Raw genomic sequence first — 13,102 nt, 5'->3', positions numbered from 1 at the left:
CAACTACCCCCAAGTAACAAATCACAATGGTAGAGCCCATTACCAAGTGATAGAAAGGGTAAAAGGCTAGAAAACAAAACAAACACAAAAAAACCCCAACAACCCACAATCTAAAATTAACATTTGTGTAAAGACTTTTATTTGTTTGCTTTTTTTGAATCAAAGCCCCTTTATACCTACAGCAAATAAAACCATGAAATTATGGTACAATGGACAAACATCAAGCAAAAAAATAAAAATATACAGTGTATACAAGTGTAAAAGCAGTAATCACCAGTACAGTTTAAACTATGTTGAAACAAGCCAAGACAACTGTTCCTCAAGTCAGTCTGAAAGCTGCCTTCAGCCATCCCTTTTTTCAAAAAAGTACATACAGAAAAGCCGCGACTGTAACATCCTCTCTGTGGAACGACTCAATATGATAAAAATAAAGTGAAATCAAAAGGGTCAAATGAGTGGTGGCAGTCAGCCTTTCACAAAGGCATCAGAACAACGCCAAATAAATATCGATGCGGCAGAGGAGAGGCCACGGGTGAAGCCACAGCGGGTCCTCAGACATGAAGGCAGCAGGGCGCCCTCCAAACTCTGGAGGCAACAGCAAACATCAGTGCCACTAACTGATGCCCGAGGCAGAGAGTCCACATAGAGGCGATATGGCACAGCTAGGAGAAAAGTCCAACTAGACCCAGTGAGGTCCGGGATTGGTTTGCAGTAAATGGTACTCCATTTGGGCGCCGACCTCAGGAAACATCTACGGAGGGGAAAAAAGGAATAAACGATTACACACATGAGCTGGCAGACAGGAACTGTTCTTAATAAGACAGTTTATAAATCCTGTCTAAGCTAGAAGACATTTAACAAAAATTCAGCTAAAAATGTTGGCACTGACAACTTCATAAATGGGATTCAGCATGCAAAAACCAAGCTAGAGCTCCAAATTTTGTTTGCATTTTGTTTTTAAAAATGTACTTTTCAATATTACTTTTAATTTAACATCTTCTATATTAACATGCAAAAAACAGATTTCACAGATTTCTTTGTTTTCTATGAATTTTTATTTGTGGAAAAAAAAAGTAATTGTAGCATGTTTGTAAATGATTAAGCTAATAATAAAAGCCTGACCAGTACAGGATTTAAATGGCTGTTGTGTTTGCGGTGTTCCAAACACACATGTTGTGGGCATGGAAGTTGCAGAGCGCCCTCTTGTGGACAAACTATGCAAAGCCAATATTCATAACATGGTTGAAGGGTGTTTGCCCCATCTCTACTGCTTTTACCCCCACCATTTATTGGCCATTAATAAATACAAATACAGCTGCAAATAGCCTATATCGACCTGTCAATAAATAAGTCGAGCCCTAGCGCGTCTACAAGAAACTGATCAACTGATCACAATCCACACAGCAGATGTGGAAAAGTCACCAGCACCACTAAGGGGGGCAAATATTGCAGGCTTTCCCCTCAATAGAGGGGCTCGGTGGACAACAAGGGACTGAATAGTGTATCATTTATATACAGTTTATGCACCAGAAACATTTTTCAAAAGTAGGTTTTGAGAGATGTTTGCAGATGAAGAAGTTAAAATAAATATCGCAAAGTCCAGTTCTTCTTTATTCCATCACTGGTTCGCCGTTTTAGATTGGTGGGCTGTTTGAATGACATCCCCACCAAACACTGCACTTCTGCAGCACTTCAATATAGAAAATGAGTCACTACGTGTCAGTTGTAACCAAATTCTGGAAAAATGAGCGAGCACTAACAGGCAGCCTAGTTCTGGTTGCTACCGCTTAAAATGTGAGTTCTTCCTTCACACAAATAGCCCTAAGAAGCTAAAACATCATCTACGATTTGAATTTCATTTATGTTGGCTTGACTCTGTGGCTTTTATCAGCATAAGCTGATATGCCTGGGCACACTGAAAAGGTTGCACTCTCACAGTCTACTGCAGCAAATACTTTGTCATTTTAGACAGTTCAGCCTCACATCATTATACTTCCATTTAGCTCTGACAGCTTCAGTCTGCTGTGAAAATGTAAACATGCACCAAGAAGCTGTGTAACTGCTGATAAAGCATAAATGTACACAGACTGTGACAAGAGCTCTGCCATGAAAAGCAAGTTTCCTTTCATATTATATTTTAATATTAACTACTTATTATGCACTTTAAACTCAAGAGGCAAATACCATAGCTATCGCTAATATGACAGAAATGTTTAACAGCAAAAATATACACTCACAGCTTGCAGGCTGCTCTCCAAACCTTCGCATCAGCTGGTCATGGGTGAACTTGACAAAGGCGTCATATTGCTCTGGTGGAATAAATCGAATATTTTTTTTTTTTTAAAACTCAGTTTGGATTACTTACAAGTGAACATAACATTACATATAAATTAAAAAAACAAACAAAAAACAAAAAAAAAAAGAAACTATACCTGCAAGCTTTGTCGTCAGAATCTCGTCATATTCCTCACGGATTTTGTCCTCTCGCTCCTTCAGTAGTCTTTCGCAGATCATCCCAACTTGTCTGAGGGAAAACAAAGGCTGTTCTTTCCTGGCAGGAGATGAAGCACCTGAGGACGTACCTGTTGAAAGAGTCAGTATTTCACATGCAAGTTATATATATATATTAAAGAAAAAAGAAAAAAACTAAAAAAACTAAAACAACAACAACACTACAGGCAAAATACAGCCCAGAGAATCAGCCTGCAGCAACAAAGAAATAAAAAATTGCCAGCTTCATGCTAACAAATCAAAGCCTTGCTTCAAACAAAGCAAAAGAAGCACAGTCAGTCTTGCCTTAATTTGATACCACTGCAACATGAATCAGGCATTTCTGCTGCCAGCAAAACGGCCTACAAGTCTCAAGGTCATGCCGACATTATTTTTCTAATTTTTGTTTCTAACAATAGAGTTTGGGCTAACAAGCTGTAACGTGTTGTGCTTGTACGTTTTAGAACCACTCCAAAACAGTGTGAGCATGGTGGCAGCAATGTGCTGCATCAATCGTGCCCTCACTGTGTGAATAGATGCTCGGCTGAGAGGCTGTGTCACAGACAGCGACAGATTGCCGACACGTTCATAATTAATGCAACGCAGTCACTCGGCAGTTAGTGAAACAGTCACGACCCCTAATCTATTGATTAGTGCCACACAAAATTAATATATATTCATATTTTTCCACTTTTTAAATGTCCACATTTGGAGGCTGGCACGCTTTGTGGAAGAGTAAACCATTTCGCTGCTGACAAGAGAGGCCACACTTTGAGTCACACCAGACAGATGACAGGTTTATAATACATTATTATATTAATTAACATTAAAAATGACTTTGTTTAGGCAAAGGAAAAACAAACAAACTTGATTATCTTCTTGAAAACAACTGCTGGGGGAACAAAATAATGCTCTTTTTAAAGCTTGTTTTTCCTGGTTGCCATGGTGACACCTCCCCACTGAAGATTCTGGCCAAAGATATTTCCTATTACTTAACAAAATTGTGCTGAGTTAAGGGGGAAAAAAATAAGAGTCACTGTGTCCATAATCGTGAACCATTACTGCAAATGCCTTTTGGAAGTAGACTATTTCATGGTGGGCTATGAGACCAGCTAATGACAACAGTATAAAAGCAGCACCAGTGGACTACTTCAGAAAGTGTGACAGTGCAGTAAGCATTATACAGTCCAGTGAAAGTACTGCTTTTTCCAAACAGTGATGTTTATGGGTTTTATATATACACTGATTTCGTGGTGGTTTTCTCTACACTCAGGAAAGTAGGAGACGAGCAGGCTGCAGGTTCTCTTTGTTAAACACACCAGAGCAACGCAATAGTTTTATTCCAGCATGTTTTTCTATAAGTTTGTTTTAAATCTGTCTGATAATAGCTAGGAACCAAAAATCGCTAATAGAAAAGAGGGTTATAACAAAGCAACTTAGAACTGATGAGAAAAACTAAAATATAGTCAAAACAGGCCTGCTGTCAAGTCAAATACGTTAACCTGAGCCTGATACTGTAATTATACAGTTTAAAACACCTCTCATCTGCCCTAAATCTTGTTTAAAAAAAACAAAAACAAACAAAAAACAAACAAGTACATATGCTTTGCTGTCGGGTTTTCACTGGTTTTCACTTTATGATGTGTCGCCACCCCCCCTCCCAAACAGTCCTATGTAAACACTGTTTAGGGGAGTTTATGGGTTCTGTCACTCATTTTAAGCATATACAAGACAGATTATCTGTGATACACCAATTGTGATTGCCGTCTACTTCCCCCCCCCCCCACATCCCAACCTTCCACCAAGATGTATATTTCTGTTACTGTTATTGGTAGAATAAAAGGCCATTTATGTTACCAGTAACACAACACTAAACACAATTATCGCATGTCTTGATAAATGTTTTAGTGAAGCTGAACAGTTCAAATAAAGAACTGTCTGATGACAGAATACCCTGATGTATGTAAGCAGTGTCACGCAAATGTGCCACTGACACTTATTTTTAGACTTAACACCACTGTTGACTGCAGTTAAGTATTAGTACAGCAAATACGCTTTAAGTGAACTATGATTTTAAGACCCAGAGGGCCTCTACCATCGGTAGACTCCAATGTCTGCTTTACACTCCCATCTGGGAGAATTACAAAAACACCTCACAATCAAAAGAAAGCGAAAGGATAAGGAAGGAATGTCATCTGTTCTCCCTCTGCCTTTTTTTGCAGAGTTGCCTTAGGCAGCAGGATTTCCCAACAAGCAAACAATGTTATAAAAAAAAAACAAAGCAGTGATGGAAAAGAAAGAAAAGTGATGATTTATTGTGAAAAATGAGAAAAATCAGGCTTGTAACCCAAAACAATCCCTCACAATAAGCTCATCCACACTCCATGCAACTGACTTACGTGTTTATGTTACCCTTTAAACCCTGATCTCAAACATGAAGTTGATGGATTACAGCAAAACAAGCCTATTCAAAAACAACCCAGGTATAGCTACCTGGTAAGGCAGATCCACCGGGAATGTTCTGCAGGTCCAGAGGACAGCCTTCAGCCTGCTGGAAAGCACTGTCTAGGTGTCGCCGTTTCTGAAACCTCTTGTACTCCTGTTTAATGTTGTGTAGAATTTGCTCTGAAACAGACAGAAGCAGCATTAAATGAGATCTTTACATAGAGGTGCTGTCCTTGTATGGAGACAGAGTCGCTGCAGTATTCAGATATGATCATTACCGGTAAGTATGGCCTTGGCATTATTTTAATGTATATCCCGACTGTAGACAAATACATTAAATCAATTAATCAGTTAAACTGTAAGATTATTCTTTTACTATCACCTCCCCCCCCCCGCACATTAATACCAAACAATATTTCTTCATAAAGCCATAAAAGTTCGATGGAAGTTGAAGTTATAACAAAATTACCACCACATGCTGCGCTAAATATAACAATGCTTGTCTTAACTTTACACAATCTTGTTTGGAGCGTTACATCATGTACACCACTGGAAATACTTGTTAATATGGCGCGGTATAAATATAGAAAACTAGAGAGCCGTGAAATCAAACGTAGACATCATTTCTTACCCGTGGTGAGTCTGGACGACACTTCCCCGAAAGGCGATGGCTCCATGCGCAGATATTTCTGCGGTGAAGACACCGGAGACATAACCGGGGCGCATCTCCTTCTTTTGGGGGAAGCAGGGCTCATTAACGGATCAAAATCCAAACTCCTTTTTAGAGTCGCTCCACAAGCCATTGCGCTTAATTAAGTTAAATATTTAAAGCCAGGAAACTTCAAAATTCCTTGGTATCCGAGAAAGCCACCGGCCTGGGCCTGGGTATGTGCCGCTTTTGCTAGCTAGTATTAGCTAAGTCGATCGGTAGAAGCCTTTCCGGGCTGTAGACAAATACGGATTTTTTTCGTCTCCCGTTGTCTTCCACTGATAAATCTCACAACGTTCACGTTAACGAATATATTTTACCGTGACCAGGATAAAATAACGTAGCAAAAACGTCGCATTAAATCAGATGATTACAGATTTTACCACATTAGCTGAGAGCACCGACTAGTACAACGGTCTGAACAAGCCTACCTTTATTAGTTTGCGTTTGTTTGGTAATGCGCATGTGCAAGAAGACACGCTCTTGCAGGTAATTGTAGTTTTTAGACACATTCTCGTCCGTTTGGTTGTACATTTTGAAAACTACATTTCCCGAAAACACAGAAAACGTACTCTTTTTAAATTTGTTTTTGTATATTCACAAAACGTACCAAACCCACGCGAAGTTTCAGTTTCGTGTAAAACTTTAGGATATGATATCAAATACATTTTAAAAAGTATTTGTGCAAAAGACTTGACATTTACGAGTTGTTTTCTAGAAGAAACCATTCAAAGTACACATTTTAAAGCATTCAGTCGTGGATATGTGAGAACATATTGACCGAAATCATCACTAGCTTGCCTAACATAATTAACTGGCTAATAAAAATATTTAAAGTAGTTAAAATTCAGCTACTTAAATGGTGAAGAACTCCGATTTCTCTATGTTTTCTATGCGTTGTTTGTCGTTCATACATTATATAATCCCGTTTAAATTATGTACTTGAGAATGTGCCTCAGAAAAAGAGGTGTCGTCTTGTGTCATTACTAATAAATGAAGAAAGTCTTCTGTTTAAATGAATCCTAAGGTTTCACCCAATTCAATTTTATTTTGTTGTATAGCTCCAAATCACAACAACAGTCACCCCCAAGGCAATTTATACTGTAAGGTAAAGTTACTTAAATGTTAGAGAGAAAACTCAACAACCAGAAGTGAGCAAACACTTAGTGACAGAACATGAAGAAAGCCTCCAACAGAATCGGAACACTTTAATAATCCCTAAGGAATTTGGCAGGAATCTGTTGCAACTGGTTGGAGGTAAGAGGAAAGACTAAATCCAAACAATGGGTGAAAGTAGAGTTTGATCATTATTAGTGATTAAATGCAGTTGTGATGTATGAATCCACAGGGAGTGAAAAGAGGTAAATGAAAAAGAAATGAGTGCATCAAAAGAAGCCCAGCACCAGTTTAAAATAAGGGATCATTCACTGTCGCCTCATCCAGCCCTAACTATAAGCTTAATCAAAAAAGAAAGTTTTCAGTTTAGTTTTTAAAAAGACTTCCTGAATCCAAACTCAAGCTGGTTCCCACAGGAGAGGGCCTGATAACTGAAGGCTCTGCCTTTCATTCTACTTTTAGAAACTCTAGGGAAGAAAAGTGCTCTGTTAGGCTAATAAGATACCTTAGGATATGTGTTTTATGCCGGATATAATATCAGACAGCTTGCTGCTTGCTAAAACCCAAACCCCCAAGTACAAATTGAATTCTTCTCATTCCTTATTACTGAGAATATATGGAAGCCATAAAATGCTCCGCAAATGATACCCTGTAGGACTCACTTTAAAGCTTGGGTGTGGCACTTTGATTTTGCCTTTTTTTTTTTATAACACAAAGACTTGTGTTCTCTTTGCTTCAGCCTTGTGTTGTTTGATGCAAAATATAATATTAAGAATAATAAAAATTGTAAAACAATTATTAGAAAATATGGTATTTTAATTTCTAACAATCAGATTGCAAAAGTCTGTCTGTCAGAGATGCGGTTTGAGTTTTGAAATAACCCCCAACCTCTTGCACAGATACACTGAAGACATTTCCCATCCATCACTTCCTCAGCAACCTCTGTACACATATGCTATGTTTGAACTGTACAACAGGATATGCTAGCTTTGTTTATTTCACCACTTCTTCTTTGTGCCACTGTGCTGCTGTGAGGCTCAATAAACTATTATTATTCTGATTTAAGACTGATATTAGTGCTAAAGGGTGTAGAAAAGACCTATTTTCACTAGTCTTGTATGACTTGTTGCGTAATCAGCGATCTAATATGTAAAAAGGAGAAAAATGTAAGTGAATAAAGGCTTTTGTTTTTTGACAGGGTTATTAACTTTTATTTAAACAGGAAGTCAAACTTTTAAGAATCTCATTCATACATTGGTACAAGGGTCCTGTTTTGGTTTGGACCTGTGTGCTGTGAAACAGAAGTGCCAACCGTTGAATCACCATGCTGACTATTGAGAGGCCTGTTCATGTATGCTGCCTCATGGCTTTTTTTTCTTTCTTTCTTTCTTTCTTTTTTTTTTTTTTTGAAGACTGAAGCATCTGCATTAAACAAAATCCCAAGGACAGCTGTGTGAACAGATGTTTCAATTTCCTTCTTCATGTAAGCCAAGAGATAAAAAGATCAGAGCAGATGTTTCTGTCAGGAGATGATTTGCAGCCAGTGATTTGCAATTTGTCACTTTTAGGGCTGCGATAAGTAACCGTAACAAAGCTAAAATCCAACAGGAGGAATGTCCTCTTTATTCAAAAAGGCTGACGATCACATCATCAGATTCTTCCACAAGGGGGCACTGAAGCATCACAGATGCTCAGGAGCTCAGCGCTCTGCTTTCTTAGCGTCTGGTCCCTCTCGAATCAGTGGATAGATTAAGCAAAAATGTGCTGTTTTCCATCATTAATTAATCAATCAAACAAACAAACTGCAGGCAAAGTGACCACCAGCTGCGACTTTATTCAAAAGTTTGAGAACAGCAATACTAAAAACACTTGACTGATTGGGATTTTTAAAGTCATAGATTCCTCATTATGCCACCAATGTACAGAAGCCACTTGACAGTTGACATTTTGATCTTCAATACTCAAAATTACAAGAGGCAGCAAAGCATACTGATAAACAGCTGTCTGGATAAGTTTACACCGAGATAAATGTCTACAGAACAATTGTGCTGTGAGATTTCTAGATTAAAAGTACTACATCACCTATTAGAAAAATCACATCTTCTGAGCTTCTTTTGTAAGGTCAGTTGTCAATGCTCCACAGAACGCATACACAAAAACTCTCATTCAAAGTACCAGCTAATGAAAAGATCTTAGTTTCTTTGTTTTCATACATAAAATAAAAGTAGACTTTTTTTAATGTAGAGTTACGCCAAAACTACTTCACTAGCCCCGTGCATGGGTTATTTTCCAACATGATGCCCCGCTGCAACAGTAGCACTAAAACACCTCACTGCAATGATCAAAAGGCTTGGAAACATATCACCAAGTCACAAGGTATCACACACGTACAAGGCTAAATCCAGTAAAATCATACATTTGACGAAAGCAGCTAGAGTCAGTTTCTTACAGTAGTGACCAGCACACTGCATCCAAATTCAGTTTTTGAGCTGTTCAAGCCTCGAACAAAAGCTTTTTTGTTATTGTTGTCTCGGCTTTGTAGTTGAATGAGTCAATCTGAACACTTTATTTTGCAAGAAAACACTGTACAGTTAGGTATACATCGGAACAAAGACACATTACTCTGAGGGTGTAACAGCCAGCGAGTAAAGAACAGACATCGGGGACAGTCACTCTGCCGCGGAAGATGCCATTTCAGATTTCCCGATGCCAAAAGCTGTGAATCTATTTGCCTTAGAGTTTGCTTCATTATGGCGATAATGTTTTCTGTCTTGGAACACAAACCACCTTTTGATTTCTCAAAAATCTCCTCACACATTTGCCACTCACTGAGTGTTGTCAGAAATACAAAAGTAACATGTTATATGGCAAAGACAGTTTGCATCAATTAAACTTGTTTTTTTTCCTTCTATTTGCTTATAGAAATGTCGATATGCAACATGTACATGAAGCCTGTAGAAAGTCAAGGCGCGAGGATTTCGTACTTTTATGGTGCAAGACACGTGTTAAAGTCTAAATGACACAGTAAAACATCTCTACTTAAAAATGTCAGTAGCCCCTTATCCCATAAATGAAATATTGTTTTCAAAACCTGAATTCACAGTACAAAAATATAATATGCCTTCACTAATTGGATATCATGAAGTCTATGGTAAACAGCAGACTTATGATAGTCTTTAATGACCCCTTCCAGTTATATGAGTCCTTTACATGACCTTGCAATACCATTTGGCACTTTGGCACACTATGTACTCATACACAAACGTAAATTATGCAACCACTAAAGCATCTACGTGAGGATGTAAGTTGGAATTTTCGGGAGATGAATGCCTAACTTCTGCTTTACGTTGTGGAATGGCATTGTTTGGGGAGGGGAGAGATGACATTTACACAGTTTTCCCCGTCATGGCCAATTAGACAGCTTCTGCAGAAGTTTCAGTTGATACAGACATTGTTACTTTGGCTATTTTCACAGTGGTCTTCACGCAACTCTCTGCAGCCCTGTTGGCAGAAATGTGGGTATTTCTGTTCTGGCAGTCTGACTCGAGGCTATTGTCCAACTGCTGGCCACTGCCCCTGCAGGCATTGCAGGAGCTGAGGAAAGCATGCCGCAGGTCCTTGCTCCTCAAGGCGTAGATGATTGGGTTGACAGTGGAGTTGAGCAGGCAGAGCATGCTGCAAAATGCAAACACTGTCTTGATGTCATCGTCCATCCTCCAGAAGAGGTCATAGACCATGATGGCAAGCAATGGGCCCCAGCAGATTACCAGCACCACCAGGATAAGCACCAGGGTCTTGGCCAGACGGATGTCCATGCGTGCCTGATCAGGGCGTGTGGTCTGCACTTTGGTCCCATCTGCTGAATAGACAACAAGGCTCTTCTGGGAGGCACGGCTCAGCATGCGGACAGCATGGTGGTGAGCTTTCCACAGGATATATATGTAGGCGTAGATAATGAAAATAAGCAGCACGCTGGTTACACCGATCCAGAACATCAGGTAGTTCTCATCGATGAGGGGGAATATGTCTGAGCAAACAGAATTGAGACGCTTACAGTTCCAGCCCAGCAGAGGTAGCACTGCGATGACGATGGAGATTGTCCACATCATACAGAAGGCTATGACAGCCTTGGTCCGTGTCACAATGCGCCTGTAGGCGAGAGGCCGGTGAATTGAGATGTAGCGGTCAATAGCAGTGAGGAAAAGGCTCCCTACTGACGCCGTGAACGATGCCGTGACTCCACCCAGCTTGAAGAGAAAAACATTGGGGCTGTCCTTCCTGTGGAAAACATGGAAGTCCAAAAAGCTGTAGACAAAGATAACACTGCCCAGCAGGTCAGCCACAGCGAGACTGCCGATGAAATGGTAGGACGGTCGACAGCGGAGGGTGCGGGACTGCAGGATGACGCAGAGCACCACCAGGTTTTCCAGAACAGTGAAGGTGCCCAGGGTCAGAGACATCACAGCCACAGCCAGCTGCTGGCTAGGAGTCAGGATCATGAAACACTCCATGTCCATAAAGTTCTCCCCACACTGTATATTGTTAGTCTCATCTTTGAATGTACTCCTGTTGCCAAACAAGTCTGTGGCATTGGTAGGGTAGAAGGGGATGCCCTTGAGGATGAGCTCCTCGTCTGGAGGTACTTTGTTTGGGAAAGAGTTGCTGCGGAAAGCAGATAAAGGCTTCTGCAGAGAGAAGCTGCCCTTGAAGTCTACATCACTGATCGGGTCATCATAGTTAGCATCGTTGGAGCCCAGATACTGCAAACCAGATGTAATAGTCCGAAAGGTGGTGTCTGCCACACCATCCAACACAGATTTCATGGCTGCGTCTGAGGGTTATACTGCAGTCTAAGATGTCTGGACAACCTACAAATTGATTAAAAAACAAACAAAACAACAACAAAATTTCAGAAATATTTTTGAAAATCTAAGAAAATAAAAGCCATAAACAGAAACAAGTTTGCAGCAGTGCAAAATTTGGGCTGAAATTTCTCTAAGATGGATAACCCTCGCATTATTCGAATTTTCCACTGCAGATATCTGAAAGTCTGTGCAGTTCAGATTTTTTCCCACACGTATTACTGAGTTCGTTAGTTAGGCATGACCCACATAGTAGCTCACGTTGTTCTTAGCACTGTTTTATACATTTTTTAAGCTTATGGGCATAACACAATTATTCATCACTGGGCTCCTACTTTGCAATAATAATAATAACAACAACAACAAAAAACGTCTCTTCTTCTCTTAGAGGTTGGGAGCTAAAAAGGCTAAGCAGATAATGGAAAAAACAGCCCACAGGATACAAATAAACATATAAAATTACAGAATAATAATTATTAAATAACTTCAATGTACAGTTTTAAACACTCCCAAAAGAATTTAACCATTTAATGTGGGAATGTATATTGGAACCTGTGTTCCGGTGCGTAAATTAATATTTGGAAATGCGTAACATTTAAGAAAAAAGAAAAAGAAAAACCAACCCTTTGATAGCGGAAGAAACATTAAAAAAGCATTTGAAGTACTAATCTAAGTATTAATGCAACGCTTACAGGAGAAAAGTGCTGATTTTTACCTTACATAATTTTCCCAAGTGCACAGAATCGCCCTTTTTCACCGCGCGTTAGTCCAAGTCAGAAACGCATCCTCCAACCAACTCAGATCTTACATAAAAGGAGAGACAAGCACCGTGAACGGTTTAAACGCAAATCATCACTTTTATCATAATAATTAGTTTGTTTTCAAATTCTCTGCGCAAGTTAAGTTTTTCGGGTGTCTGCAGAAGTGCCTTTTCGCTCTTGGAGTGCGCTCCTGCTTTGTGGAAACAGGTTGCTGTTCCTGCTCCTCCTGCTGCTACTGCTGCTGCTGCCGCCTCCAGCGTCTCTCCAATCTATTTCTCTCTGTCTTCACACTTATGAAGCGTAGCTTCCACAAAGCCCGGTCACGTGTTTCCATACCGAGTTATCTGCCCAACCCATGAAGCTGTCAAGTGCGGTGCATAGGAACAAGGCAGACGACAGAGGGTTCTTATGTGGAAAAAAAAACAGAAAGAAAGAAAAGAAAAGGGATTTTGAATTTTGAATTCCCAAAGCTCCTCTTTGCAGAGGATGTTCTCGGGCAAAAAACCAGCATCACCACAGCACAACAAATAGATAAATAGCAGCTTAGTAGAAGCTTGCTGTCCTCCTAATTCATGACGTTATTGTGATCACAATCGTTTGTATTGTGCAGGAACAAATAGCTGCACGTTTCAGTTGCCTTGAGTAGGCTTAACTATGGAGGTTGCAGACTTCATTGATAGTCACTCCATGCCTGTTTATTCTGTGAATAATTAACCACG

The 13,102-nt window shown here is 39.8% G+C and overlaps 2 protein-coding genes across 2 annotated transcripts; both read right to left on the bottom strand.

The window, feature by feature from the left end:
* Positions 1–111: 111 nt before the first annotated feature.
* Positions 112–6,091, bottom strand: akirin2 (akirin 2). Its single transcript, XM_031730216.2, has 5 exons — positions 5,567–6,091; positions 4,984–5,115; positions 2,433–2,582; positions 2,238–2,309; positions 112–751 (listed from the first exon to the last, which is right to left on the bottom strand). Exons 1-5 carry the CDS (start codon positions 5,736–5,738, stop codon positions 741–743), a joined length of 537 nt encoding a protein of 178 aa, XP_031586076.1. The 5' UTR covers positions 5,739–6,091; the 3' UTR covers positions 112–740.
* A 2,483-nt stretch (positions 6,092–8,574) lies between these two features.
* Positions 8,575–12,629, bottom strand: cnr1 (cannabinoid receptor 1). The gene is made up of 2 exons (XM_031730215.2): positions 12,338–12,629; positions 8,575–11,628 (listed from the first exon to the last, which is right to left on the bottom strand). Exon 2 carries the CDS (start codon positions 11,581–11,583, stop codon positions 10,174–10,176), a length of 1,410 nt encoding a protein of 469 aa, XP_031586075.1. The 5' UTR covers positions 11,584–11,628; positions 12,338–12,629; the 3' UTR covers positions 8,575–10,173.
* Between the last annotated feature and the right edge of the window lie 473 nt (positions 12,630–13,102).

This window comes from Oreochromis aureus, linkage group 15, assembly GCF_013358895.1.
Source record: "Oreochromis aureus strain Israel breed Guangdong linkage group 15, ZZ_aureus, whole genome shotgun sequence".
NCBI lineage: Eukaryota > Metazoa > Chordata > Actinopteri > Cichliformes > Cichlidae > Oreochromis > Oreochromis aureus.
This window is presented reverse-complemented; position numbering and strand designations above follow the sequence as displayed.

What these genes read in the sequence shown, in the direction of transcription:
- akirin2 (XM_031730216.2), bottom strand. Translation starts at nt 5,738, where the DNA reads ATGGCTTGTGGAGCGACTCTAAAAAGGAGTTTGGATTTTGATCCGTTA. An exon ending in GTCGTCCAGACTCACCACGG is followed by an intron (nt 5,116 to 5,566) that starts GTAAGAAATGAT and finishes TGTCTGTTTCAG; the next exon opens with AGCAAATTCTACACAACATT. An exon ending in TCTGACGACAAAGCTTGCAG is followed by an intron (nt 2,310 to 2,432) that starts GTATAGTTTCTT and finishes TTATTCCACCAG; the next exon opens with AGCAATATGACGCCTTTGTC.
- cnr1 (XM_031730215.2), bottom strand. Translation starts at nt 11,583, where the DNA reads ATGAAATCTGTGTTGGATGGTGTGGCAGACACCACCTTTCGGACTATT.